This window comes from Sinocyclocheilus grahami, unplaced genomic scaffold, assembly GCF_001515645.1.
Source record: "Sinocyclocheilus grahami isolate Dianchi unplaced genomic scaffold, SAMN03320097.WGS_v1.1 scaffold92.1, whole genome shotgun sequence".
Lineage (NCBI taxonomy): Eukaryota > Metazoa > Chordata > Actinopteri > Cypriniformes > Cyprinidae > Sinocyclocheilus > Sinocyclocheilus grahami.
In genome coordinates, this window is record NW_015505271.1 from 998,474 (window position 1) to 1,010,543 (window position 12,070).

The 12,070-nt window shown below is 37.7% G+C and overlaps 2 protein-coding genes across 2 annotated transcripts in view; both read right to left on the reverse strand.

Moving 5' to 3' along the window:
• LOC107587469 (collagen alpha-1(V) chain-like) overlaps positions 1 to 11,340 on the reverse strand; it is a 15,512-nt gene extending 4,172 nt beyond the window's left edge. The window contains exons 1-32 of the mRNA XM_016275258.1: positions 11,291 to 11,340; positions 11,135 to 11,188; positions 10,987 to 11,040; positions 10,848 to 10,892; positions 10,709 to 10,753; positions 10,149 to 10,256; positions 9,987 to 10,040; positions 9,862 to 9,915; positions 9,537 to 9,590; positions 9,313 to 9,420; positions 8,647 to 8,700; positions 8,084 to 8,191; positions 7,897 to 7,950; positions 7,731 to 7,784; positions 7,569 to 7,622; positions 7,318 to 7,371; positions 7,130 to 7,237; positions 6,993 to 7,046; positions 6,787 to 6,840; positions 6,637 to 6,690; positions 6,401 to 6,454; positions 6,261 to 6,314; positions 5,799 to 5,852; positions 5,625 to 5,678; positions 5,482 to 5,535; positions 5,293 to 5,346; positions 5,159 to 5,212; positions 4,387 to 4,404; positions 4,221 to 4,274; positions 4,053 to 4,115; positions 3,758 to 3,923; positions 3,566 to 3,672 (exon numbers count right to left, since the gene is read on the reverse strand). Of these exons, the coding sequence (XP_016130744.1) occupies positions 3,566 to 3,672; positions 3,758 to 3,923; positions 4,053 to 4,115; positions 4,221 to 4,274; positions 4,387 to 4,404; positions 5,159 to 5,212; positions 5,293 to 5,346; positions 5,482 to 5,535; positions 5,625 to 5,678; positions 5,799 to 5,852; positions 6,261 to 6,314; positions 6,401 to 6,454; positions 6,637 to 6,690; positions 6,787 to 6,840; positions 6,993 to 7,046; positions 7,130 to 7,237; positions 7,318 to 7,371; positions 7,569 to 7,622; positions 7,731 to 7,784; positions 7,897 to 7,950; positions 8,084 to 8,191; positions 8,647 to 8,700; positions 9,313 to 9,420; positions 9,537 to 9,590; positions 9,862 to 9,915; positions 9,987 to 10,040; positions 10,149 to 10,256; positions 10,709 to 10,753; positions 10,848 to 10,892; positions 10,987 to 11,040; positions 11,135 to 11,188; positions 11,291 to 11,296 (2,016 nt within the window). The 5' untranslated portion in view covers positions 11,297 to 11,340. The remainder of the gene's footprint in view (positions 1 to 3,565; positions 3,673 to 3,757; positions 3,924 to 4,052; positions 4,116 to 4,220; positions 4,275 to 4,386; positions 4,405 to 5,158; positions 5,213 to 5,292; positions 5,347 to 5,481; positions 5,536 to 5,624; positions 5,679 to 5,798; positions 5,853 to 6,260; positions 6,315 to 6,400; positions 6,455 to 6,636; positions 6,691 to 6,786; positions 6,841 to 6,992; positions 7,047 to 7,129; positions 7,238 to 7,317; positions 7,372 to 7,568; positions 7,623 to 7,730; positions 7,785 to 7,896; positions 7,951 to 8,083; positions 8,192 to 8,646; positions 8,701 to 9,312; positions 9,421 to 9,536; positions 9,591 to 9,861; positions 9,916 to 9,986; positions 10,041 to 10,148; positions 10,257 to 10,708; positions 10,754 to 10,847; positions 10,893 to 10,986; positions 11,041 to 11,134; positions 11,189 to 11,290) is intronic.
• A 613-nt stretch (positions 11,341 to 11,953) lies between these two features.
• LOC107587426 (collagen alpha-1(V) chain-like) overlaps positions 11,954 to 12,070 on the reverse strand; it is a 60,988-nt gene continuing 60,871 nt past the window's right edge. Inside the window, exon 31 of the mRNA XM_016275225.1 lies at positions 11,954 to 11,986. Within this exon, the coding sequence (XP_016130711.1) occupies positions 11,954 to 11,986 (33 nt within the window). The remainder of the gene's footprint in view (positions 11,987 to 12,070) is intronic.

The following is a 12,070-nucleotide window of genomic DNA, read 5'->3' on the forward strand; positions in this document are numbered from 1 at the left end:
TATATATATATGTGTGTGTGTGTGTGTGTGTGTGTGTGTGTGTGACCTTGGAGCACAAAAGCAGTCATAAGTAGCAATAGCCAACAGTACATTGTATGGGTCAAAATGATTGATTTTTCTTTTATGCCAAAAATCATTAGAATATTAATTAAAGATCATGTTCCATGAAGATATTTAGTAAACATCTTACTGTAAATATATCAAAACTTCATTTTTGATTAGTAATATGCATTGCTAAGAACTTCATTTGGACAACTTTAAAGGCGATTTTCTCAATATTTAGATTTTTTTTGCATCCTCAGCTTCCAGATGGTTTTGTGGTCCAGGGTCACATATACCATATAAAATTCATGTCCCTGTTACACTTAATGTTTACACTAAGTGCAAATAGCTATAGATTCTATTTACACCTCGCAGGATATTCTGCTATTTATACTACTTATTGCAAATAGTGGCAATTATCTGCACCTGTGTATTGTAGTATAAAACAGTATGCAATAATAACAATAACAACAACGTGATATCTGACTTGGAAAAAGTGAAAAAAAAGTTAGACAAAACGCGGATTCAAACCTTGGTCGATTGTGTCAAAATCGACTTCAACACGTATTTCACCATCTACGCTACTGGGGCCGTTATTAGACGATAGTCTTTTGTAATGCTTTGTAATCACACGTTGGTGGGCAGAGTTAGTGTAAAAAGCCTCAGCCAACAAGGTGGGCTATTTGCACTTGTAAATAGACACTCCGTTTTTTATTTGTGAACTGATGTTCAGCTGTTTTTATTTCGGGTCATTGTCATAAAAGCCCTGTAAACACTGCCACAGACACGAAGATACATCTTTCATTTCATCACGCTGAATGCTCACTAAAAACTGGCACGGACATCACGTTTTCAAGTCATTTCATGTTTCATTTTGATGTGACTCAAAGCAGTGATATATAAGCAGCGGAATTGTTTACTTACTTTATAATTAGTCAATAACTCCATAATTTTCTTCATTCAGGCCGAGAGCTCGCACGAAAACAAGAGGCAGGATTTATCACACAAACTAATCATATCCGATCATATCCAATTATAGCGCGACAGAGGCATTGCCTCCTCTCACGTGACTTTCCTGTATATATACTGTATATATATATATATATATATATATATGTGTGTGTGTGTGTGTGTGTGTGTGTGTGTGTGACCTTGGAGCACAAAAGCAGTCATAAGTAGCAATAGCCAACAGTACATTGTATGGGTCAAAATGATTGATTTTTCTTTTATGCCAAAAATCATTAGAATATTAATTAAAGATCATGTTCCATGAAGATATTTAGTAAACATCTTACTGTAAATATATCAAAACTTCATTTTTGATTAGTAATATGCATTGCTAAGAACTTCATTTGGACAACTTTAAAGGCGATTTTCTCAATATTTAGATTTTTTTTGCATCCTCAGCTTCCAGATGGTTTTGTGGTCCAGGGTCACATATACCATATAAAATTCATGTCCCTGTTACACTTAATGTTTACACTAAGTGCAAATAGCTATAGATTCTATTTACACCTCGCAGGATATTCTGCTATTTATACTACTTATTGCAAATAGTGGCAATTATCTGCACCTGTGTATTGTAGTATAAAACAGTATGCAATAATAACAATAACAACAACGTGATATCTGACTTGGAAAAAGTGAAAAAAAAGTTAGACAAAACGCGGATTCAAACCTTGGTCGATTGTGTCAAAATCGACTTCAACACGTATTTCACCATCTACGCTACTGGGGCCGTTATTAGACGATAGTCTTTTGTAATGCTTTGTAATCACACGTTGGTGGGCAGAGTTAGTGTAAAAAGCCTCAGCCAACAAGGTGGGCTATTTGCACTTGTAAATAGACACTCCGTTTTTTATTTGTGAACTGATGTTCAGCTGTTTTTATTTCGGGTCATTGTCATAAAAGCCCTGTAAACACTGCCACAGACACGAAGATACATCTTTCATTTCATCACGCTGAATGCTCACTAAAAACTGGCACGGACATCACGTTTTCAAGTCATTTCATGTTTCATTTTGATGTGACTCAAAGCAGTGATATATAAGCAGCGGAATTGTTTACTTACTTTATAATTAGTCAATAACTCCATAATTTTCTTCATTCAGGCCGAGAGCTCGCACGAAAACAAGAGGCAGGATTTATCACACAAACTAATCATATCCGATCATATCCAATTATAGCGCGACAGAGGCATTGCCTCCTCTCACGTGACTTTCCCCAATTCATCTCAATGAGCCTCCAGAAAAGTCACGGCACGCTTTGGGGTCTCTGTAGAAAGTAAATGGACCGAAGGTAAGCCTCCACTGTAACTTTAGCTACGGGTGTCGCTGTTGGACAGATAAAAAAAGAGTGACTTTTAGACTTTTAATGTCATATTTAGTCATATTTGTGTTGTTTTATTTTTGTAATATCGATTATTTTCTCATCCAATTTTGAGGAGAGGAGACACTGCCTCCCTTGCCTCCTCGGAGGAAACACCCCTGACCTAGGATGACTTGAGGGTGAGTAATTTATGGACTAATTTTCATTTTTGGGTGAACTAACCCTTTAAAACATACTGCTGCTGTACAAGTAGCATATTTAATAACCCGTAGCAGATCTAAACAGGTGGAGCTGGGGAAGGTGAAGTGTTTCAGAGGAACTCGAAAGTGGTCTCCACTCAATTCCTGGAGGGACACAGCTTTGCACAGTTTGCTCCAACCCTAATCATACACACCTAAATCCAGCTAATCAAGGTCTTCGGGATTACTAGAAACTTCCAAGCAGGTATGAGTTGGAGCTGGATGGAGCTAAACTCTGCAGAGCTGTGGCCCTCTAGGAATTGTGTTTGAGACCACTGTTCTAGTGAACGCTAACCAGCCATTTAAATGTAAAGCAGTAAGCTCATTGGCTGCGTATGCAACATGAACCAATCAGCTTGTGCCAAGTAGTTTAACGCTGTGAATATCATCAGTTTGCATTAACGACCCATCAGCCTGCACCATCTAGAGTTTCATGACAGAACTTGGCATTTAAAACAGGTTTTCTATTTTAAATAAACATGGTTCTTTTGAACTTTCTATTCATCATTAGATCCTGAAAAAAGGAATCACAGTTTTCACAAAAAAAATTTCGACACTGATAATAATAATAAGAAATGTTTCTTGAGCACCGAATCGCATATTAGAATGATTTCTGAAAGATCATGTGACACTGAAGACCGGGGTAATGGCTGCTAAAAATTCAGCTTTGCCATCACAGAAATAAATTATATTTTTATATATAGTAAAATAGACTAGACTTATTTAGAATTATAATAATATTTCACATTATAACTGTTTTTACTAAATGTATTTGATCAAGTAAATGCAGCCTTGCTGAGCATAGATTTCTTTCAAAAACTTTTAATTTGAACAGTAGTGAGATTTGAGTTCTGAAAGTTTCAGTATGTATTCCATCTATTTTATCACATCTATACTATAATTTTTTTTCTCCACATGATATGACCCCATCAGATGCTGAGGAAAAATGTACTTACCTGTGGCTGCAGGGGTGGCAAACATGTTTGTCCACCTGCACTGAAGTTACAATAAACCAGCAAAGCATCAGCAGGACTTCCCTGATTTGGGTCGATATAATACATTCCTGAAACAAAAAGTTATTTCTGCAGACCAGAATAATATATTTAGGTCTATAGATTAACAATAACATTCATGAGAATGACTCTAACCACTGGTTAAGTTAGGATGACTGATCATCAGCTCCAAGCAGGTGGTGGCCGGATGCTCCTTAGTTCCATCTGGAGCATCTATGAAGAATCGCAGGTCTTGCTGAAGGGAGTCCAGCAGGGTCTTAATAAGTGGATAGTTGGACTTGTCGGAGAGATATGTGAGGTCCTGATTTGCATGGAAAAACGTTGTCACACAGCAATTTAAGTTAACATCAGAGTAATTATGCATTTGATATTATGAATGGATTCTGAGCAAAAACATTTGAAAACCTTAAATCACTTATCAGCTGCTTACTTTTAGCTGAGTCAGTGTTAGGTTCAGAGATAAGCCCGGTGGACCTGGAAGGCCTGGTGGACCCTAAAGCAAACAGAGTTACAGTTACTACAGCACATGCATTAATGTAATGTTTTACTTTTACATATATCACTTATTTATAATGTAAATAAGTACTGTCAAACTCACAGGAGGTCCTCTCTTTCCTTTTGGACCAGTAAGTCCTGGATATCCTTTTAAACCCTGAAAAAGTTGAATAAATCACATTTCATTATCAACAAATGTTAACTGCAAAATTAATCTAGATAAGAGAACAATATGCATTTAACCCTGTATTTAAATATTTATTCCAAACCTTTTCTCCAAACAGGCCCTGTTGAGTGAGGAAATGGACACAGTGAATAGTTAACTTGAGTATCATTTAATTTGTGTATAAAAGTGTTGAATGCTACTGACCTCAATGTGGATAGTTTTTTTTTTACTTTATCCTAAATACACATTGCTGTTTTAAAGTTTGCGGTCAATAAATGTATTTATTTTTATTTTTTTAAATTAATACATATTTTATATTTTCCGCAAGGACACATTAAATTGCTTTTGATGTTTGATATTTATATTCTTACACAAGATTTCCATTTTAAATAAAAGCTGTTCTTTTGAAGGTTTTATTAATCAAAGAATCCTGAAATGCATCAGGGTTTTCATAACAATATCAAGCAGCACAACTGCTTTAAACACTGATAATATAAACAAGAAACATTTCATGAGCACCAAATCAGCATGTTAGAATCATTTCTGAAGATCATGTGACACCAAAGATGAGATGGCTGTTGAAAATTCAGCTTTGTCGTTACAAGAATAGAAAAAAAGTTTTTTAAATTGTAAAAAATATTTTACAGTATTTACTCTTTTTATCAAATTTTTTGATTAAATAAATGTAACATTCTTGAGTTGTCTTACTGACCACAAACTTTTGAACAGTAGAGTTTAAAAATATGACATTTTGAATGACCAAAAAAAAAAAAAAAATGTTATTTGGAGAATAATATATTTAGATTTTCTTTTCCATTTGATGCAGTGTGGTATTTAATAAATAAAAATCAAAACCTAAAAAGACAACAACTTACAGGCATTCCTGGTAGACCTGGGGTCCCTCTTTGACCTGTTGGGCCAATATCCCCCTAAAAGAGGCACAAATTACTCTACATTCTACATGTCAACAGTCTCATTGTACATTTACATGCATATCTAAATAGATCACCTGCTCTCCCTTCAGCCCCTGTCTCCCTTTTCCCCCAGGTAGGCCCTGTTCCCCCTGAAATAAACCGAGAGATAGAAGTCAGCCACTTCAAACATCTAACAATTTCAGTATTTATGCACACAAAATACTAACAGGTGCCTTGAGTCTTTTTAGTTTCTTCTAGCATTTGATAAAAATGAATGGAGGTACCTTCAGTCCATCTCCCCCTGGAGGACCAAGTGGTCCAAGTGCCCCCTTCTCTCCCTATAGACAGAAAGAAGAGTAAGCCTCAAGGTTTCTCAGCTTTGTCATTCTATCATTTCTAATATGACATTTTCATTAAAGCCCCAAACCTCAAAACCTTTTTTTCCGCTCTCTCCTTTCTCGCCTCGAATGCCAGGTAAACCCTGAAACAATACATGTAGACCACTAATAAATATTCTCATCATCTTACATGAATTCATAAATATAGATCAGGGAACATTTGTTTTTTCTAAGAGTGAGAAAACCCATATGTATTAATTTACATATTGTCCTGGTTTGCTAGGAGGTCCAGTCTTTCCCATTGCTCCTTGTTGGCCCTGTTACACATCAAACAAAAGCTGCTAAAACATCTTATACGGTAATTTGTGACAAACATCATGCCTTTACAGTACGGTGACCATACGTGCCATTTTCCCAGGACACGTCCTGGCCAGGATTTCTATATTGCCTAAAATATCTAGGTTTTGGCTTTGTTTGCGTGTGCAGACCGATCGGCGTATGACATCAAAATACCATACAGACGGTTCCTTATGCTTTCAAAATGCTCTCGAGGTATTTTGATGTCATACACCGATCGGTCTGCACACGTAAACAAAGCCAAAACCTAGATATTTTAGGCAATATAGAAATCCTGGCCAGGACGCGTCCTGGGAAAATGGCACGTATGGTCACCCTACTTTACAGGTTAAGCAGCATTTAAAAATGACTAATTAATAAACGAGTACCTTCTCCCCTCTAGGTCCTCTGAGACCCCTCTGACCAGCTTTTACTTTTTTCCCCTAAGAGTGAAAGAATAATTTATATTGATCTGTTAATGCTGGAAATGTTTCCTCCAAACACTAAAAAACCTTAACACTGTACTTACTCTCTTCCCTGCATGCCCAGGTTTTCCAGGAGGTCCATCTAGACCATCATTTCCCTGAAAAATTGGAAAAGTATATACAGTACAGTAAGACTGAATGTTTCAGTGATTAGTGGTAATATTTTTTAGAAATTAACACAGCAACTAAAGAAGGAAAGAATGAATGTCATGATATCAGATTACAAATTCAATCTTAACATATGATGAATATTGAATAATGAGATTTAGACCACTCTGACCTTCTGACCTTTCGGTCCATCCCTTCCCTGAGGCCCAGATTTGCCATTTGGACCCTAAAACATTTAAACGGAAATAATATATAATTTCCGGTCTTGAGGCGGTGAAAGAATATAAATTTCCTTGATATTAAAAATCACACAAATACGGACTTGTGGCCCTGGTGGGCCAACAGGGCCCTGAACTCCCATTTCCCCTGGAAGTCCCTGGAAATAACAGCAAAAAGCAATTAAATAAATAAACAATTACTATATTTCTGAATTTTGAACAATATTTAACATAATATTAATATGACTAAATTACAGTTTCTACATTTAAATATCAGTTTTGGACACTTTGTTTTATTATGAAATTCTACCTCCTTTCCTGGTAATGCTGAGGGTCCTTTAGTGCCAGGGAGGCCCGGGGGTCCCTAGACAGGAGACAATCATCACCTGACATCAAGCAGACTTTACTCACTTGTTATAAAAGTTCTTCTTTATTTTAGAGCCTCACCATCTGCCCTGGAGGTCCTTGTCTTCCTGGTTCACCTTTAGGTCCCTCTTGTCCTGGCATACCCTTTGGACCCAATAAGCCCTCAGGGCCTCTGGGACCCACGGCTCCCTGCAATATCAGTATTATTTGTCCGTTGAAAATCCAGCACTGTAACCAGGATTTACCTTGAAACGGTTAGCCGTACTAACCCGAGTTTCTGCCTTCCCCATAACCCCTTGTAAGCCTCTCTGCCCAGCTATTCCCTGCAGATGAAACAAAAACATAATGACTTTAATTTGGCATTGAGAGGTTCCCCTCAGTTCCTGTAATCTTATATAGCAGCCGATATGTATGCAAAAAGGGCAGTGAGACGAATGTGGCTCTGTCTTGTTCCCAGTTCACAATTCTAATGTTACTTTACCCAAACTGTTGTATGATGGAAAACAGTCATTGATTTTACCCGATTGCCTTGATCTCCTGGATGGCCAGGCACCCCAGGTGATCCAGTTTTCCCCTTTTGAAACAAAGAGCAGGTCTGTTACATTAGGAAATGCATAAGGGTAATCCTGATCTATTACAAGGAATTAATGAAAGAAACTTGAGGAAGAAAAGGGAGTGATACCTTTGGGCCTGGTGAACCATTTTGTCCTGGTGGTCCCCGAAGGCCTATCAAACCCTGCATTGAAAGCCAACTTACAGACTCAACCAACCAACTCCAAAAGCGTGTTCCCCTGTCAAAAACTACAATAATGTAAGTTGATTTAGGTGCATCTTATATAAAATCATACCTCTAGACCCATCAAACCAGATGGACCAGTCTTTCCCATCAATCCATTCTGACCCTGGTGAAGAGGCAATCATTATTCAAAGCAATATACACTTCAAAAACGACTATAAATTAACAGTGTAATAATTAGTTAGGTAGCCAAAGAGTTTGTCCAATAGAAACGAGTTTTGCTCAGCAAGATCACTAACTTGTAGACCAATGTAGCCTTTATTCCCCTTCACTCCTTGCTCTCCGCTGTCCCCCAAAAATCCAGATTGGCCTTGTCGTCCAGAGAATCCCCGATGTCCAGGGTCACCCTTATTGAATAAGAATGTAGTTACTTCACTTTGTGTAGAAACTGGCCATTGTATAGACCTGAATTTTCATGCTGTACCGTATGGGGAAGTCGTGGCCTAATGGTTAGAGAGTCGGACTCGTAACCCAAAGGTTGTGAGTTCGAGTCTCAAGTCTGGCAGGGATTGTAGGTGGGGGGAGGGAATGTATAGCGCTCTCTTCCACCTTCAATCAACGACTGAGGTGCCCTTGAGCAAGGCACCGAACCCCCAACTGCTCCCCGGGCGCCGCAGCATAATTGGCTGCCCACTGCTCCGGGTGTGTGTTCACGGTGTGTGTGTTCACTGCTGTGTGTGCACTTAGGATTGGATAAATGCAGAGCACTAATTCCTAGGGTGAGTCACCATACTTGGCCACATGTCACGTCACACTAGAATGAAATTTACTTAAAAATAAGAGTATTGTGGAATTATTTTACCTTTTGTCCTTTAGGCCCAGGCTCTCCAATATCACCTGGAGGTCCAATACCTCCCTGTATATGAAACATCATACTCATAATTATTAATTTATTGCAATGCACTTTAAAATTACAAGGAATTTTAAGATATATACACAGCTGTTTGGGGTCGGTAAGATTAAAAAAAAATGTTTTTGAAAGAACTCTCTTATGCTCACCAGGGATGCATTCATTTGATAAAAAATATAATAAAAACAATAATGTTGTGAAAAACAATCAGCTTGTAACACTCCAAAGAGAAAGGAAAACTTGAAATCGCATCATATGACCCCTTTAAAGCCTAATTTTCATCAGCCATTGCTCCAGTCTTGAGTGTCACATGATCCTTCAGAAATCATTATAATATGTTAATTTGGTGGTAAATAAATATTTCTTATAAAAAAAACAACAGTTGTGCTGCTTAATATTTTTGTGGAAATGGACATACTGTATAATGTTACAGAAATCTTTTGTAACATTACAAAATGTTACACGTTACACGTTTCGTTTATACTGTCATGTTTAAATAAAGTCCTTGCTAAATAAAATTATTTGTTTCTTAAAAAAAAAAACTCCTAATGACCCCAAATTTAGCGTAGTGTAGCTTAATAACGGGACTTGAAGCCTCACGTAATCAATGTCACTGACCTCTTTGCCACGTGGTCCTGGTGCGCCCAGCATTCCCTGAGAGCCCTGAGGCCCCTGTTCTCCCGGAGGTCCATTTGGACCAGGCCTCCCAATGGGTCCAGGTGATCCCTTAAATCAAATACCCAAATAAAATCCCTTCACTTGGAAAAAACCTGGAGTGGAAGCTGACAGACTTAGTGGTTTTGCTGGATGCATATGAACCATTATCAATATTTAGCACTTACATGTTCCCCTTTTGGCCCTATTGGACCCTCAAAACCAACTGGACCAGGATGGCCCTACAGCAGAGAGAGGTGAATAAACTGTATGTTAATTCATGACGAATTTTACTAAAACAAGAAAGGGTAGCTAATGCATCACACTTTAACAAAAATCTCCAGCACTTATGCTATGCAAATATTCCCACCTTTGTTAAAAACATACTGAACCAGAGATTAAGTTGCTTTTATTTTTGGTAAAATGCCCAAGAAAAGAGGAAGTTGCTTCAGGGAACTCAAACAGGAAGCCTCCTAATAGCAGTTAATTCTGCATATATTGAAATGAACCGACCTGTGGTCCATCCAATCCTACAGATCCAGGGTCACCTGAAGGTCCTCGCAAACCCTAAAGAAGAGCATTATAAATCAAATGCTTAATCCCATGTGTTATGTAACCTGATTGTATGCTTACAATACCTGCCCTCCTTTCTCTCCTGCTTGACCAACCATTCCACTTGTTCCCAGTGAACCCTGAAGAACAGCAGAATATGATCAGAATCTCAGATTGTAACTTTCTTTTAAAAGTCTTTGAAAAATATCCTAAAAATTAAATAATCAAAATTAGGGGTACCCACTCACTGTCAAACCAATTGGTCCTTGTTTTCCCTGTAGCCCCAGAGGCCCCTGGCTCCCTGAGAGGCCTGGCTTTCCAGCTACACCTTCAGTCCCTGGCAGTCCGGAGGGCCCCTGAATTGACACACACACACACACACACACACATGTAATGTAAAACAATTTGTCAAATGCTATGACCACTTGACAGTTAACAATGCTGACTGCTACATCATGGTGCAAAAAGCATAATATTTATCAGCATCAGGCCATCAGGTTATTTTATAATTGATATAAAATATATGGAAATTAATATATGTGCATTTCAATACAAAATACACATACTATTTAATATTATTTATGATATAATATACACACAATAAATGGTATATTATACATGAAGATATACAAACAGAAATATTATTAAATATTACAATTTAAAATAACTTATTGCACTTTATTTATTTAACAAAGTATTAAATTATAAATTATAAAATAAATATTACATTTTATTTAACATTTATTTACTTAATTTATTTCTGCTTCTCAAAAATCAAAATGTATGATTCAAACTGAGGGCTACATACAGGCAGTCCTTGCAAGCCAGCAGGTCCTGTTTCCCCTTGGTGACCCTAAACATTTTTTGAAGCATTATTAATAACCTTTCTGAATATACAAATAGTGCTAATCAATTATTTGGCTCTATGAATGGAGAAGTTACTTCACCGGTGGTCCACGTGGGCCCCTCTCACCAGGTGGGCCTGATAAACCCTTACAAGTTTAACAAGATAACAATTGTTTTAGAGAAGAAATGACCAAAATGTCATCACATTAATGATACTTAATGACATGCAAATCAACTTACAGTTGGCCCTCTTTGCCCTGGTGGACCCAGAGGTCCCCTGATGCCAGGTTCACCCTGCAGATGCACATTCACACAATATATGTGATACGACATCCAGAATGCTGAGAGAAAAATTAATTGTAAAATATTTACAGCAGAAAGTTCTAACCCTCTCTCCAATGTGACCTAGCTGTCCACGAAGGCCTGTGGCTCCAGGATAACCCTGAGAGCAAGAAAACAGCATATAGAGTCAAATCCCTGCTACAAGCTGATCATGAATTTTCATGTCAGTCTAGACTGGTTTATGCAGGACAGTGCCACTTACATACATGCCTACAGGCCCTTGAGCACCTGCAATGCCTGGTTTTCCAGTAAAGCCCTGATAACAAATATACACAGCAATGATACATGTGAACACGGTGTATTATTTACATTATTAATGTTCTGACAGCAATACAAAGCTTTGAGAGGCTTACCTTCTCACCGGGAGGGCCTTGGATGCCATCCTGGCCTGGTCGTCCAGGTGCGCCCTAATGAGAAGAGAAACCGTGAGCTGGTGATAAACAGTTGTGTTTTCAGTCAATGTTAGTGAACAAGAACAAATATAGTTATGAATTTTAAATTCTGTGATGGTAAGGAAAACATGAACAATATTTTACTTTACATTTTGAGGTTTGACTACTCCTTTTTAATAGTCCTAGCAATCAGCTTGTCCTGTTGTTATGCTCACCTGTGAGCCTGGAGGGCCTAGTTTTCCTGGTTCTCCAGTCATGCCCTTCAAGCCCTTTAGATGACAAAGATTACAGAAGATATTTGATATATGACATAAAACATTAGTGAAAGACTGGAAAAGTCCACAATGAAAATCGTTTGATGTAAAAGTAATACAAATATTTAATGATTTAATGGTTTCGAAGCCAATAATCAAACTTGTGACATGAACCTGTTAATATTCTTTCTTCCACTTAAAGATGCCCTTTGGAAGGTTTTACACAACCTTGTTCATGCAGCTCATGTGCTGCTATCAATAAAGCAAAAAAGAGACCGAATAAATACTACATATCTGACTTATAAAACACGTTTCAGGCTCTTGCTGTCATGCTGA